The 13,692-nt window shown below is 37.6% G+C and overlaps 3 protein-coding genes across 4 annotated transcripts in view; 2 read left to right on the forward strand and 1 right to left on the reverse strand.

Annotated features, from left to right (window-relative positions):
* Positions 1 to 13,692, reverse strand: part of LOC136261050 (5-oxoprolinase-like) — a 100,036-nt gene that overhangs the window by 44,496 nt on the left and 41,848 nt on the right. The gene's annotated exons all lie outside the window — the stretch shown is intronic.
* LOC136261056 (uncharacterized) lies at positions 4,676 to 5,562 on the forward strand. Its single transcript, XM_066055023.1, has 3 exons — positions 4,676 to 4,866; positions 4,932 to 5,213; positions 5,262 to 5,562. Exons 1-3 carry the CDS (start codon positions 4,702 to 4,704, stop codon positions 5,460 to 5,462), a joined length of 648 nt encoding a protein of 215 aa, XP_065911095.1. The 5' UTR covers positions 4,676 to 4,701; the 3' UTR covers positions 5,463 to 5,562.
* On the forward strand, positions 11,108 to 13,500 carry LOC136261055 (uncharacterized). The gene is made up of 3 exons (XM_066055021.1): positions 11,108 to 12,586; positions 12,643 to 12,882; positions 12,946 to 13,500. The coding sequence occupies exons 1-3, from the start codon at positions 12,485 to 12,487 to the stop codon at positions 13,258 to 13,260; spliced, it is 657 nt and encodes a 218-aa protein (XP_065911093.1). The 5' UTR covers positions 11,108 to 12,484; the 3' UTR covers positions 13,261 to 13,500.

The following is a 13,692-nucleotide window of genomic DNA, read 5'->3' on the forward strand; positions in this document are numbered from 1 at the left end:
ATAGAGTAGCCTGAATACTTTGTGACTGTAACATTTGCAAAAGGATAGGCAACAAGGAACCAAGAAAATGCCATTTTTACTCATCTATAACCTGATAGTGCCTGAGCAGAAACTAACCACTGCACCTGAGGAAACTCCCTCAGGGTAGGGAACCTCCAACCATCACTGAGATGTACACCTTCAAAGTTTGTCTTATGCTCTTTGTATTTCATCCTCTTCTTTTCGTAACACTTGGAAAGATCATGCATGCTTTGGTCGATGTACTTCCACTTGAACAAATTACTTCACAACATAGAACAACTCCATGGCAACATGGTTATAAAACAAAAACACCAATATGTAACAAGCATGTGACTTAATAAATACAATTTGTTGTCAAAACAAACCACTGAAGGGGATGAGCTGAAAATTGTAATGTAAGTAATGTAGAAGAGATTTTCAGTGGTTAGAAGAAATCAGATTAAAAAAAATTTTGCATGTAAAACTGTGCACAATTGAGATACTCTAATAGTGCAGTCACCCTATTAGAGCATTCAGCTATGTTTAAAGAGTTCATCTACAAAACATGTCACTTTGTAGAGAGTTCAGCTACATCACAAGTCACCCAGTAAAGAGTATAGCTACATAACAAGTTACTCTGTAGAAAGCTCAGCTACATTCCAAGTCACTATGTTGAGCATACAGTACATCCACAAACTAGTCACCCTGTAGAGAGTTTGGTTACATTACAAGTCACCATGTAGAGTTGACCCTGTAGAGTAATTAGTTACATCATACAGTACTACTGTATGTGAAGGACTGAGTATTTCCAGCCAAAATATCACCCTAATACCAGCCTCAACCCTTCATGACAGCTCGGCAGCATTGGTTAGGCACAGTCAAGCCCAAAGATGTTTTCAGACCAACTTCAAACCCTTCCAGAAAGTTTCTATGGAATTTTTAAAATCTTCTATTTAAAGAATTTTATGCTGACTTACTGACTGACTGACTGACTGACTGACTACCTGATGCCTCCAGCCAAGCATAATTTGACAATGGATAAGGTTACAGGCTTAATTTCTTCAATGTTCGACATAGCTTCATCCTGAGATGTGCCTTTCTGCCAACTGCAGTATGTACAATACATGCATCATGGATTTGCCTATGTCCTCCCTTGTGTTACCGCTTTTTTCGCTGACAATGCAAGGTGTTGATTCGCGATAGTGTGATGTGGTTTCCCTAGTTGTGAAACAAGTACAATATGGTGAAACAAGGAAATTGCCTATACCTGCAGATATACTAGAGGACATTTAATCCCTAATTCAGACATAGCTATAAATTGAAGTCTAGGGAATTAATATTCACTAGTATATCTGCAGGTATAGGCAACCTCCATTGCTTCACCACTTTTAACTATTCCTTTGTTTCACTACCTTTTTATCCAAATTAAAATTCACCTACTTGTAACAATTAACTCTACCAAAATGTGGCAGGTAGACAGGCAGAAAAAATATTGGGCTTTGGCATTTGTAAAAACAGTCTTCTTTAAATGTTTTCTTGTTTTTTTGATGTTAGATTTGATGTAAGATGCACTAAGACTATAGTCCATTAAGGCAAGAGTTCAAATAAATATATATAATGTTATATATATCCCAAGCTTCAGTGTGTATATTTCAAGAAAATTAGTCCATGTGACCATGTTATATTATATATATAAACTCTCTTGATAAAGGAGATTTTCATCAGTGGGGACTACTACAGTACTATTTGAAACCAGTACCTAGCATTGTGTAGTAAAGTTTTACTTCAGTTCACCTTACAATGTGAATGTCAGCCAACAAGGTGATTATGTATGCATAACATACATTCATACATTTATTTTGCTGTGCAAAGATTATCCCACATTAAGCATGGGCTGCATAGCTATAGCTATATTGGTAATACCAGCTGCCAGCTATGTGCACGCACACTGCTGTTTCTGAAGTGTATTCTATCTCTAACTAACAACACTAAATGTGATTGTGTAAAAAATCATAACTTATATATAACTACTACTATTATGCTCATCTTCCAACTCCGCAGAGTCTTGCCACAACCTGAAGCACTTACATAGCAAACCACGCCTGCACACGCTGTGACATGAAGTAGCCCATCTGGTGATGCTTGGTCTTGTGATTGCTCCATCTAGCTGCCTCCACTTACAACATAATACACATTCATGGCGCCAGATCTCCAACTTAACACCCCTGGCTTAGCACAAAGCTGATTATACTCAAAACAAAGTAGCCAACACAGTCACCATAGACCCACTCTTGTATAAAGGTCAATTAATATTATGATTTCAGTGCGCCCCAGAAAATTAGTGGATGCATGTAACTCACATGTGTATATAGTGACTACTATCATCACAGTTAAACAACCGAAAGTGAACAACAGCCACTCGTGATCCAGGGACCTGACTGGCTCCATTGTGTGATTTAAAATCAATACAATCATGTGTGATTTGCTGCCTGATTGCCCATAGTGGTAATCTGATGAATTCCTAATGTGTATGGCTGCACCCTAGTGCACAGTGCTATGAATATCATGTACAATCACCAATGCATTCCAATATAAGTATTCACTTACTAGAATAACATATCACGTGATTCATACTTATTGGCAATGCGCATATACTTCAAGTGATGAGTTGCATGTTATACAATTCTTCTTAAAAGTACTGGTGTATTTGAGAACTGGTCAACTGGGATGCTTTAGAGTCTTAGGCAGCTGCCTACCTTGCCTACCCTTAAGGCTGGCCCTGGTCATGATGGCTCCCAGTTCACATGCTCTGATTTAGCAAAACCAGCTACCTTGGTGTCCTGTTGTGAAACCATGACAACAGAGAAACCAGTAAGTTTTAAACAATAGTCCATCAAAGATCAAACCTGACAAGCTTACCACCATAATGCTTCAAAACTGCAGTAATATGCTTTCAGAATGAAACAGTTACATACCAACTACACTTTAAATATAATCTGTGGTTGGCATTATAATGGTTTGTTGACACAAGTTATGATATAATGACACTATACACTCTGCCACATTAGGAGATAATGGTGCACATATGACCTCATTAGTGACACATGTCACTTGTTTCTTCCTGAATTACACTATAGTCAGTCGCGTTTACCTAAGCCCTGCCAAATACAGTAAAACAAAGAGGTGAACATGCGCAATGGTTTTGTACTGGAACAAGCATGCTTCATGTTGCAAACATGTTTGCACGCCTAAATTGTCTATACTAAACGTATGGGGATATTTTTAAAGCCTCGTAACTCACTTGTTCTTGCCCATATCAAAGCACTCTTTTGATAAACAGTTCTGACATTTAAAGGGTTTCACAGCACTACACAGCTGGCTCATGTAACAAGAGTTATCAATAAGAAATGAGGGCTCAGGTGAACGTGAACCAACTAGAGATAACTCAATAACCAATAAGATAACTCAGATGAAACTGATTGTACTTTGAATACTTCTTTTGCAACCCACACAAGTAGTACCGTATTTGACCGGGTAATAGCCGCGGCTTGTATAATAGCGCCCCCGGATAGTAGCCGCTCCACAGCCTAGAATTATTGTCATAAGTACCGCCCTCAGATAAGAGCCACGGCTTGTATCTGAACATACTGTTGCAAGTGTTGACTAGGCACATGTGAAGCAGAAACCAGGCAAAGGAGTTGTTCTAAGCCAGGAAATAGCAGAGAAGTTAAATGAATGACAGTATTGACAGATGATTAAACAAGGTCAGTCACTCGTGAATCTGTATATACGCTGCGGGCTGCTGCCACACAAGTTCATAGTAGCCGCAGAGTTTTGCTTTCTGAAAGTTATAGTAGCCGCGGCTATTAACCAGTCAAAGACAGTATGTACACACCACACACACCATCAACTGAATGGATGACCACATCCTACAGAAGCCATGCAGATGATGCTATGAGACCATTTCCTGTTTGTAGAACAGAAATTACAGCTAATCGACTAAAATTGCAAACTCCACTGCCATCAGCCTGTTATTTGAACTTGATCAATAAGCAAATGAGGTACATTGCGGTGCCTCACAGTCCAGAGATTTCTTAGCTGTATTTTTACTACATATTGTCAGGGAGTACCTAAGGGAGTATTATGAGTTAAATCATTGTACTCTCTTAGGTCTTTCACAGTATCCCTTCAAACAGCCATTCAGTAAGCTAAACGTGTATTTGATCAAGAGTTCCTTGCAGTGATTGAAGGATTCTAATACATACCAAGATTCCGGCTACAATTTACTCATTTTGAGTTTTATATATACATTGATGGAGCACATCCAACCCAACTGCTTAACAACTGCAGCATACAGTGAAACATGGCATATTAAGTCTCTGTTTACCTGCAGGTCTAAATTGATATCTCCAAATGTGTTTGTTGCATAGAGTAACTTGTCTAATGCAGCCAAGTCAGAAACTTTTTATAGGGATTTACTGGGATACTTCAGGTGTCTTCAAGGTTCACACTACACATTCAATACACACAGACCTTCGTGTGATGAGATTGTGAGGTCAACACATACAAGTGTAGGGTAATGATGTCAGTGTAATGTGACCATATGGTGGTGATGTAACTAGACCATAACACAGGAAGTAGCTAACCTATATAAACTGCTGTCTAAAACATCTATTACAGTTTCCAACAGTTTAAGGCACAATGGCTTCTAAAATGATGCTGACACTGGTATCACTGGCAATGCTCCTGATGTTTACAGACTCTCAAAATGTAACTATGGAACCTCCTACAGATCCCCCTACAGATCCATCTACAGATCCTCCATCTACAGATCCCCCTACAGAGCCATCAACAATTTTAGATCTTGTAAGCCTTATTGTGTTTGTACTGTGTTATTACAGTATGTTATTAGTAGTTCATGTCTCCTATAGGTTGGCATAAAAGACAATCTCTGTGTAAATATTGAACTTGCCATTGATACCCAATGCCTTAACAAGACATATAATCAAACTTATACCATCTCATTTACAAAATCTAACAAACAGTGTAGAAAACAGACTACAAGAGCTCAGAATCAATGTCAAAAATCTATGGAACGGTGTGAAACACTAGCAAAGCAATTGAAAAGGCGGGATGCTGCAGTGTCTATAAAGGATTGTGATGACACGTCACATAGAATACAGTCAGTGATGACCGTTGATCATCTACAATGGGTGAGTAGCACACTACACATGTATATATGGTAACTGTTATAATTGTAGTTGTGTAATAAACGTGCTGCCAAACACTTTACTTGCCTACGCGAGCCTGAACCTGGTCAAGAGGACTTATGCGGTGGGGGTCAAAGTTCATGTCCAGGAAATACAGAAAATCTTGGACGTTGCAGTGGTCCATGTGTTCATCCAGGAGTTCCTGGATTTTGTTACTGTCCAAAGCCAGATGAAGTATGCATAATAATATAGAAGAACTACTAATGTATGAACTACTGTACAGTTCATTATTATTGTATTCAAATGTACATAACATGTACATACCACAGACAGAATCTATTATTAATTGAAATTTTTGACAGGTAACTTAGCAACAAATAAAATCTTTTCTTGTTGCTTTGATACTAAAGCCACCAAAATGTATTTACAACAGATGGTAACTGGGAACTAGCATAACTTTCACAGGGTGTTATTTTTCTCAAAAGCAGCAGCTGTGTCATGTATATGTTGGTTGTATTTTGCCAAGCACACACCATAGTATAGGTCAGTTCATACCCATAAGCATTTTGACAACTCGTGTGGCAACTGTAACATAACAGTTGCTGTACAGTTTGTATTATTATTATTATTATTACACACACACACACACACACACAACACACACACAACACACACACAACACACACACAACACACACACAACACACACACAACACACACACAACACACACACAACACACACACAACACACACACAACACACACACAACACACACACAACACACACACACACACACACACACACAGTACACACACACACACACACACACACACACACACACACACACACACACACACACACACACACACACACACATACACACACACAAAAATCTATGTTGTAAACTAGTGGTCAACTTACAATAAGACCACCTCATTATAGTGGCCACCACATAAGTGAGGCCATATGCACATCATTTCTCCATTAGGTGACTCTATTGATAAGGTTTCAATGTATAAGACCACTAGGTCACATAACATCCTGTTATCACTCTACCAGCTAAAGATGGAACTGGCTACACAGATACCACACATAATGTACTATATACATTCCATAACTGCATGCCTCCTTACAGGTCAGTATAAGTTAACATTTGTATGCATGCTATCCTAGCAAATGATCTCTTCCAGCACATACAGCTCCTATACTTGTACCGTCATTTGTACATACATTACATTTGCTCATGTAAAGTCCAAGCCTACGTATATCTCCTACCCCACATGTTTGACCCAGCGTTTAAACAAGTAGGGCCTTTATTTGACACCAAGCAATTACTTTGAAAAAGTAAGTAACGATTGGTGTTGATTTGAATTTAGATCGTCACAGATTATAATCATCGTAAATGGTAAACATGGACAACCTTTATGAAATGCGTTGTCACTACAAATAAGTGTAGTGAAGACCTAATTGTATGGTACATATCACATGAGCTACTCATGTGTTAACCCTCAGGTGGCTACTAAACTATCTATCCATGCACCAATGCACAGCTGGATCAGTCAGTATGTTTGTTAATACAGAAAAGTTTAAAAAGCAACATTTTAGTGGCTATTGTATGAATGCAAAAGTGTTGTTGCTAAGCAATTTATGTAGTACAGAACTTGTACACCTTTTGGAGTTCTGCTGCTGCAGACTTTCTACTCCTTAAACGTGGGTGCTACCTGTGCAAATGTGGTACTTGATTAAGACAGCAAGTAAGTGTATATATATATATATATATATATATATACACACACAACACATTTCCTCATATGAAAGCTGCATTAAACAAATGCTAGTCTTGATTAAAAAGTGGGGGGCTGAAGGCTTTCAGCACTTAGGGAAAATTGGTCATATAGGTGTAGGGTATAAATGGAGTCTAGTGTTTATGCCTTAGCTTGCTGCTTCTGTTTCTTCAAATAGGATCTGTAATATTGAAATATGATCAAAACAAAGCACATTATGGTCTCCCACTCTATCCATATATTTCATGTTATAAATTAAAAGTAAAATGCAAATTGCATGTGTACATATATCAGGTGTAGTACTATACCACACTGACTACACCAGGGTAGTATTAGACACTCCTACCAATTGTTACCGTATGTATTACATTGGATCAACTGATACTATGCATATCAATCATCTATGTAAGTACAATAACAACCTGGCATGCTGTGGGCTAATTCAGTATAAGCAGGAATTCATAAGCATCGCAAGGCTTTGATGTTATAAGCTCCAGGTCTATATAAGTAACCTGAACACAAAGGTCAGAGAAATTTCAACTTTTATCAATATACTTGCGGGAATGTGGGAAGACCAATTAACTTATATAGAGTGTTATCAAACTGCCTTAACACATTTTGGACTAAACAGTGTAATGTAGGTCTAGTGTGCTCTTCCCTGCTGTGAGATGCTTGAGAGACTGAACTACAAGAGCAATCAGACTGGGAGTAAATGACATCATGACCCAAGTCAGCTAGGAGTGACAACCAAGTCTGTACAAATATTTCCATGTATAGAAATTAGTCATTAACACACAGGATATTCGGTTAGGTGATAGACAGATTCATAGAGACTCAGTACATATTTGCAGTACAGGAGTGATCCTATTCTAAACATTCACACCATCTCAATGCAACCACAGATGCAGTGTAAATAAACTGTGGCCAAGCAGACTTGTGTACCATGTCAGCACTTAGCATGATTCAGTGATTTAATCACCGGAAATGTATAACAGCTACTGTACTTGGATAACCATAATATACACACGTGCTGCCAGAATTATTACAACTATTGTTCTATCTAGGTGAATCAAATAGAATAGCACACACTGCAATGTACAGGGAAATGGCAGTGGGAGAGTGTAAGAATAATCAATCACACACAGTAAAGCTCTAATGATAATAATACAGTACAGTAGTACTGCATAGTTGGACTGAGTGAGAGTATTGATAGTGCAATAGATCGAGATAGTCAATCACAAAAATGATAGCGAAAGCAGTGCAGTGCATTACCATCACGATAGTATATGACAAGCTAGGATTGTGTGATTTATCACTCACATTTTTAAACCTACAGCTATATCTTTATCAGTATTGTCATGCTTTTTCTATCTGTGTTACACTACACAAAGTCATCTAAGTGCATGTGGAAATATTGCTACATCAGTTGAAATACTTACTAAAGTCTACTGAAAGTTATGGTTGAACTGAAAAATGGAACATACTAAAGGACTTGCTACAACTATCATCTTTATAGCAATTGAAAAATTAATCCAGATCAGTCTCAGTGGAAGCATGCATTAAAATCTTTGTGGTACCTTATTGTCTGAGTTGTGTAGTAGAGGCTACACCACCAACAGAAACAGGCATAGAATACTTGTAAGGAGCAAACCATGCTACAGAACTAAGCTGTCTTAACAAACATCCAATAGTTTACCAACTATCGGGATAGTATTCACTATCATGATATTTGCTGAATAATTATCGTGATTGTAATTTCTTTTATTATTACTCAGCACTGTGCATATTAGGGATCATGGCAGAGCTTATGATAAGAATTCTCTGTTGTCCTGTCACAATGTCCTGGCAAACCAGAATTGGCCAGACAATTGCCAAAATTGACTGGACATGTGGAAGATGAATGCCCAATATGTCCACTATAGCATAGCAAATGAACATTATAGTGGTAAGATGTCACATGCATTACTGCAGCTGTTATGTGGTTACCTTATTTTTCCAGCTTGGCAGTATTGGTTTTGCAGAACCAAGCCTATAAATGTCTTCAAAGTAACCTTAAACCCTCCAATAGTTTCTATGAAATTAAAAAAAAACTAACACTGACTGACTGACTGACTGACTAACTAACTGATGCCTCCAGTTAAGCAGTGAACTTGATTTCTTCACTGTTTGACGTTACTTTGGCCTGATATGTGCCTTTTCACTAACCACAGTGCGAAAATTTATATTTGAGTAGGAATCAAAGAAATAAAAGTAGAGAAACAAGGGAGGTCATCTACACCTGCAGCTATACTAGTGGACATTTAATCCCTAATGCAGCTATGACCGAAATAGGGATTAAATGTTCACTAGTATAGCTTCAGATGTAGATGACCTCCCTTGTTTCCTTGATTTTATTTCTATGATCTCTACTCAAATATAAAATTCCTCACACCTATTAGAAAGTATGCTTTTATTTGAATATTGGATTATGTAAAGAGTATTTTTAAAACCGGTTTCCAAAATCCAGTCAGGCTTTAAAAAAAATTGGATATACTCTAATAGAACAGTCAAAGTTATTTGATTTCAAAATCACTAAATCAAAATCACTAAAGAGATTACTCATTACTTTGCTCTGCTACAAAATACACTTCTCCAGCAAGAAAATCAATATATATGAATGAGATACTCTAGTTATTATTACTAATCCAAAACAGCCAAGCTGTAAAAAAAAGAGTGCGGCCCCAAAAAGGCTATGATGAAAAAAGATGTAAAATCAAAGGTGGCAGCCAAGAAATGGCTGTGATGTACGTTAATGGCAAAAATTTTAATAACAACAATTCAGGTGAATTTGTGTTGTCTCCCCAAGTTTCGCTAGGATTCGGCACCAAATTCACCGGAATTGTTGCTATTAAAATTTGTCATTAACCTACCATCACAGCCATTACTTGGCTGCCACCTAGGATTTTACATCTTTTTTCACCATAGCCTTTTTGGGGCCACACTCTTTTTTTACAGCTTGGCTGTTTTGGATTAGATATCATTTCTTTTTGTGTTTGTATACCCCTAAAGCCAGCCATAGGCCAGCTTTTTAAAGCTGATCTCTCTACAGGGTGACCTGTTTCTAACTGATCTCTCTACAAGGCGACTTGTTTCTAATTGATCTATCTACAGGGTGATTTGTTTGTAGCTGAACTCTCTACAGGGTGATTTGTTTGTGGCCGAACTTCCTAGGGTGGTTTGTTTGTAGCTGAACTCTCTACAGGGTGACTTGTTTGTAGTTGATCTTTCTACAGGGTGAATTGTTTTATCTGATATCACTAGGGTGATTTGTTTGTAGCTGAACTCTTTACAGGGTGACTTGTTTGTAGTTGATCTCTCTACAGGGTGACTTGTTTCTAGCTGAGCTCTCCACAGGATGACTTAATTGCTTGTAGCTGAATTCTGTACAAGGTGATTTGTTTGTGGCTGAACTCTCTACAGGGTGATTTGGTTTCAAGCTGATCTCCCAACAGGGTGACTTGTAATGGTCTGACAATTTATCTGTAGCTGCATGGTGACTGTTCTATTAGAATATATTGGCAGTTGAATGCTCTATTAGGGTGACTGTTCTATTAGAGTATCTCGATCTCACTTTTGCTACACGTAGTTCGCTTTCGTAAACCAATTCTTCTGTACTACTGCAAAGACTTTCTATAATGACTATTCCAGCTACATACCGATTTTCAGCTCATTGCTCTAAGCGGTTTGCCTGGTAGGCATGAAAACTAATAGCTTTTTTATTCATAAAAATAGATCGCGTAATTGTGACACAGGTTGGGTTTTGTATCATATCTCCATGGTCTTTATCTCGATTCTTTTCAAACCACAAAAAAGCACTCCTACGATGGTTACTCCATCTACACAGCATTTTCAGCTCATTCCTTCAAGGGGTTTACCCTGTGGGCATGACAGACCTTCGACCTTATTTTACACAAATAATTAGTCATAACTCTGTGCATGTTCATCAGATTCCTACCAAAGTTGGTACTGAGATCCGCCTTAATGAGCCATTTACGTGTGCCAAATTTCAGCCCGATTGGAGCACGCATTCGTGTTTTATGGCAGATTTTGCAAAGTTTGCAAAATGAAGAAGAAAAAAAAGAAAAAATTAAAACAAAATTTTGGTCTCTTGGAACTGTCTGGAGTGATTTTCTTCAAATTTGGTATGTAGACTCCCCTACCTGACCAGCACTTCTGTAGCAATTTTGTTTGGTTTCAATCGATTCACTTTGCAATCCAGCTTCAAACCACCACGATATGTGGATTGCAGTAAACAATTTCAATGAGCATATCTTAGCAAATTCTGTGTGGATGGAACTAATCTGAATTGGTGAGCAAATCAGTTTCACCCTTTTCCACTTGCAATCTCACCATAAAGTGCATGGTACATATCAAGTATAATGATTTCATCTGCCAGGTTGTAAAATTATTTGTTAAACCACCTCACTAAATGAAGGATCTGAAACGAAACAAAGATTTTTGAGCTCTCCATGAGCAGGCGAATAAGATGGCGTATAATTTTAATCAACTTGAGACTTCCTTCTCTGGCTGATAAAAACTTGCAAATATATATTGCATAAGGAATTTTACGGTTTCTTTTTTAATTTCATTATTCTCAAATTGCATACTTATGTTAACAAGTCGGGTTTTCGCTGAGACAGTCACATAACTATGGTAAACAGTGAAGTCCAACTAGCACACAAATTATGGTACAAAATTGCATATATACATTCTGGCAGGAAAACTATGATTTCTACTATTTACTACTACACCATTGCTGTACTAAATTACATGATACAAGATGTGTCCACAATTTGTTACAGTCATACAAGCTCACTGGACACATTATTTATTAGTAACTATCATTACAGAGACTGCAAGAAGGCTACTGAAAGCCTGACATGTATACCATTATCTGGTGATCAAAACTTGATGTATGATAACCTTCTTAATGTTTGTCAAGGAACAATAATCAAATACCTTTAGACAACTACTAAGCTTGTTTTTGGGTATATACTTTATTAATGTGCACTTTCTGGGCCAAGAAGTTGGACTAATGTCACCAGACGCATGAATGATGGTTGGAGACAAGACTAGATGAACAGGTGACCAGACAGGTTGAAAAAAAGAAATCTTTCATAATTGTAGTAAGGCTTCAATTCAAACATGTCTACTTCAGAAACAGGAAGAAATAGGAAATAATAGTTCTGCAGAATCAAAGTGACATCACTCGCATGTTATTACCTTACCACTGGTATGATTTCCTTTGAGATACATGTCTATATTTGGTATCACTTTACAATGATGGTGGTAGAGACATCTGTTTCTAGCATTATTATGAAAAGCAAAGTTGATGTCACTCACCACAACCATTGATGATCTTACAATAGTTATGTAACACAAGAAGCAATCATCCTAGAAATATCTGGTCACTCAAATGCTTTATACATTCACTGGCTACAGTTAGCTGAAGATGACTAGTAAACAAATATTGGTGTTGCCATTCTTGGCATCATTCCTGGTGTGTGTATACTCTCAAACTGCTACTAACAGACTTTCATCAACAGAATTAATCGTAAGTATCATTCTGTCAATACTTTATTTATCTATTAAAATATGAATCTCTTGTAGCTGGCATTACAAAAGAATTTATGCATAGATGTCACATTTGCAATTACAAATAAATGTCTTAACAATACAGCTACTCCATTAGAATATTCTATCATATTTAAAAAAAGAGACGCACCCAAAAGGTGCAGAAAACTAGTAAGGCGATTAACAAACAGAGGTGCTAATGTAACTGCAATGGACTGTGATAAACACACATCACATAAAGTCCAAACTACGATGGCTGTTGAACAATTACAGTGGGTGAGTATAATGATAGAACTCAGACATACAAATTAGTGACTCTTTTGTAATTTCTTACTATAGGCTTGTGAAACTCGCTGGGCTCAAACAGGTCTCATAAATATTACATATGAGAAAAAGGCGGGAATAGACTTATGCACAGATTTAGCTGGTAAACCCTCTAATCCACCAACAACTCCAACCACATCAGCTGCAACTCTACTGCCAAATTGTAAAGACATTCCCCAGCCATGTGCAGAAGATATAGAAGGTTTCTGTAGGTGTGTACTACCTGTTACTGGAGACACTCCAGCACCAACACAGTCAGCAAGTGATAATGATGGCAACAATGACAATGAAATAACAACAAAGATGACAAGGAGTACTATTAGCACATAAAAAGAGCTCATAGTTGATCAAGACATACACAAAACTGGACTATACTGTACATATCTAGCTATTAGTTTTGGTGTTGTAGATTTCAAGTATTAAATTCAGCAGAACTATACTGTAATACAATACATATATACATGTCATTTGTATGTATTCTGTACACCTTGCAGTATGTGCTCAAGGTTGATATTAACCCATTAATGGCCACTGCCACCATATGGCAGCATGGCATCATAACGCACTCATAGAATAAACTTTAGCCTCGCTATAACTTGTAAAACATGTTTCATAGCAAGATGCACTAGTACTGAAACAGACACGCCCATAGAGGTCCCGTTTCTGGGATAACTGGATCCTTCCCGGACTAGTGCGCATTTGTTGTGCAATAGCGTATAGTGTAACTTTTTATAATAGGCGAATTAAATTGTTCTTCGAATA

This window comes from Dysidea avara, chromosome 7 (genome assembly GCF_963678975.1).
Source record: "Dysidea avara chromosome 7, odDysAvar1.4, whole genome shotgun sequence".
Classification (NCBI taxonomy): Eukaryota; Metazoa; Porifera; class Demospongiae; order Dictyoceratida; family Dysideidae; genus Dysidea; species Dysidea avara.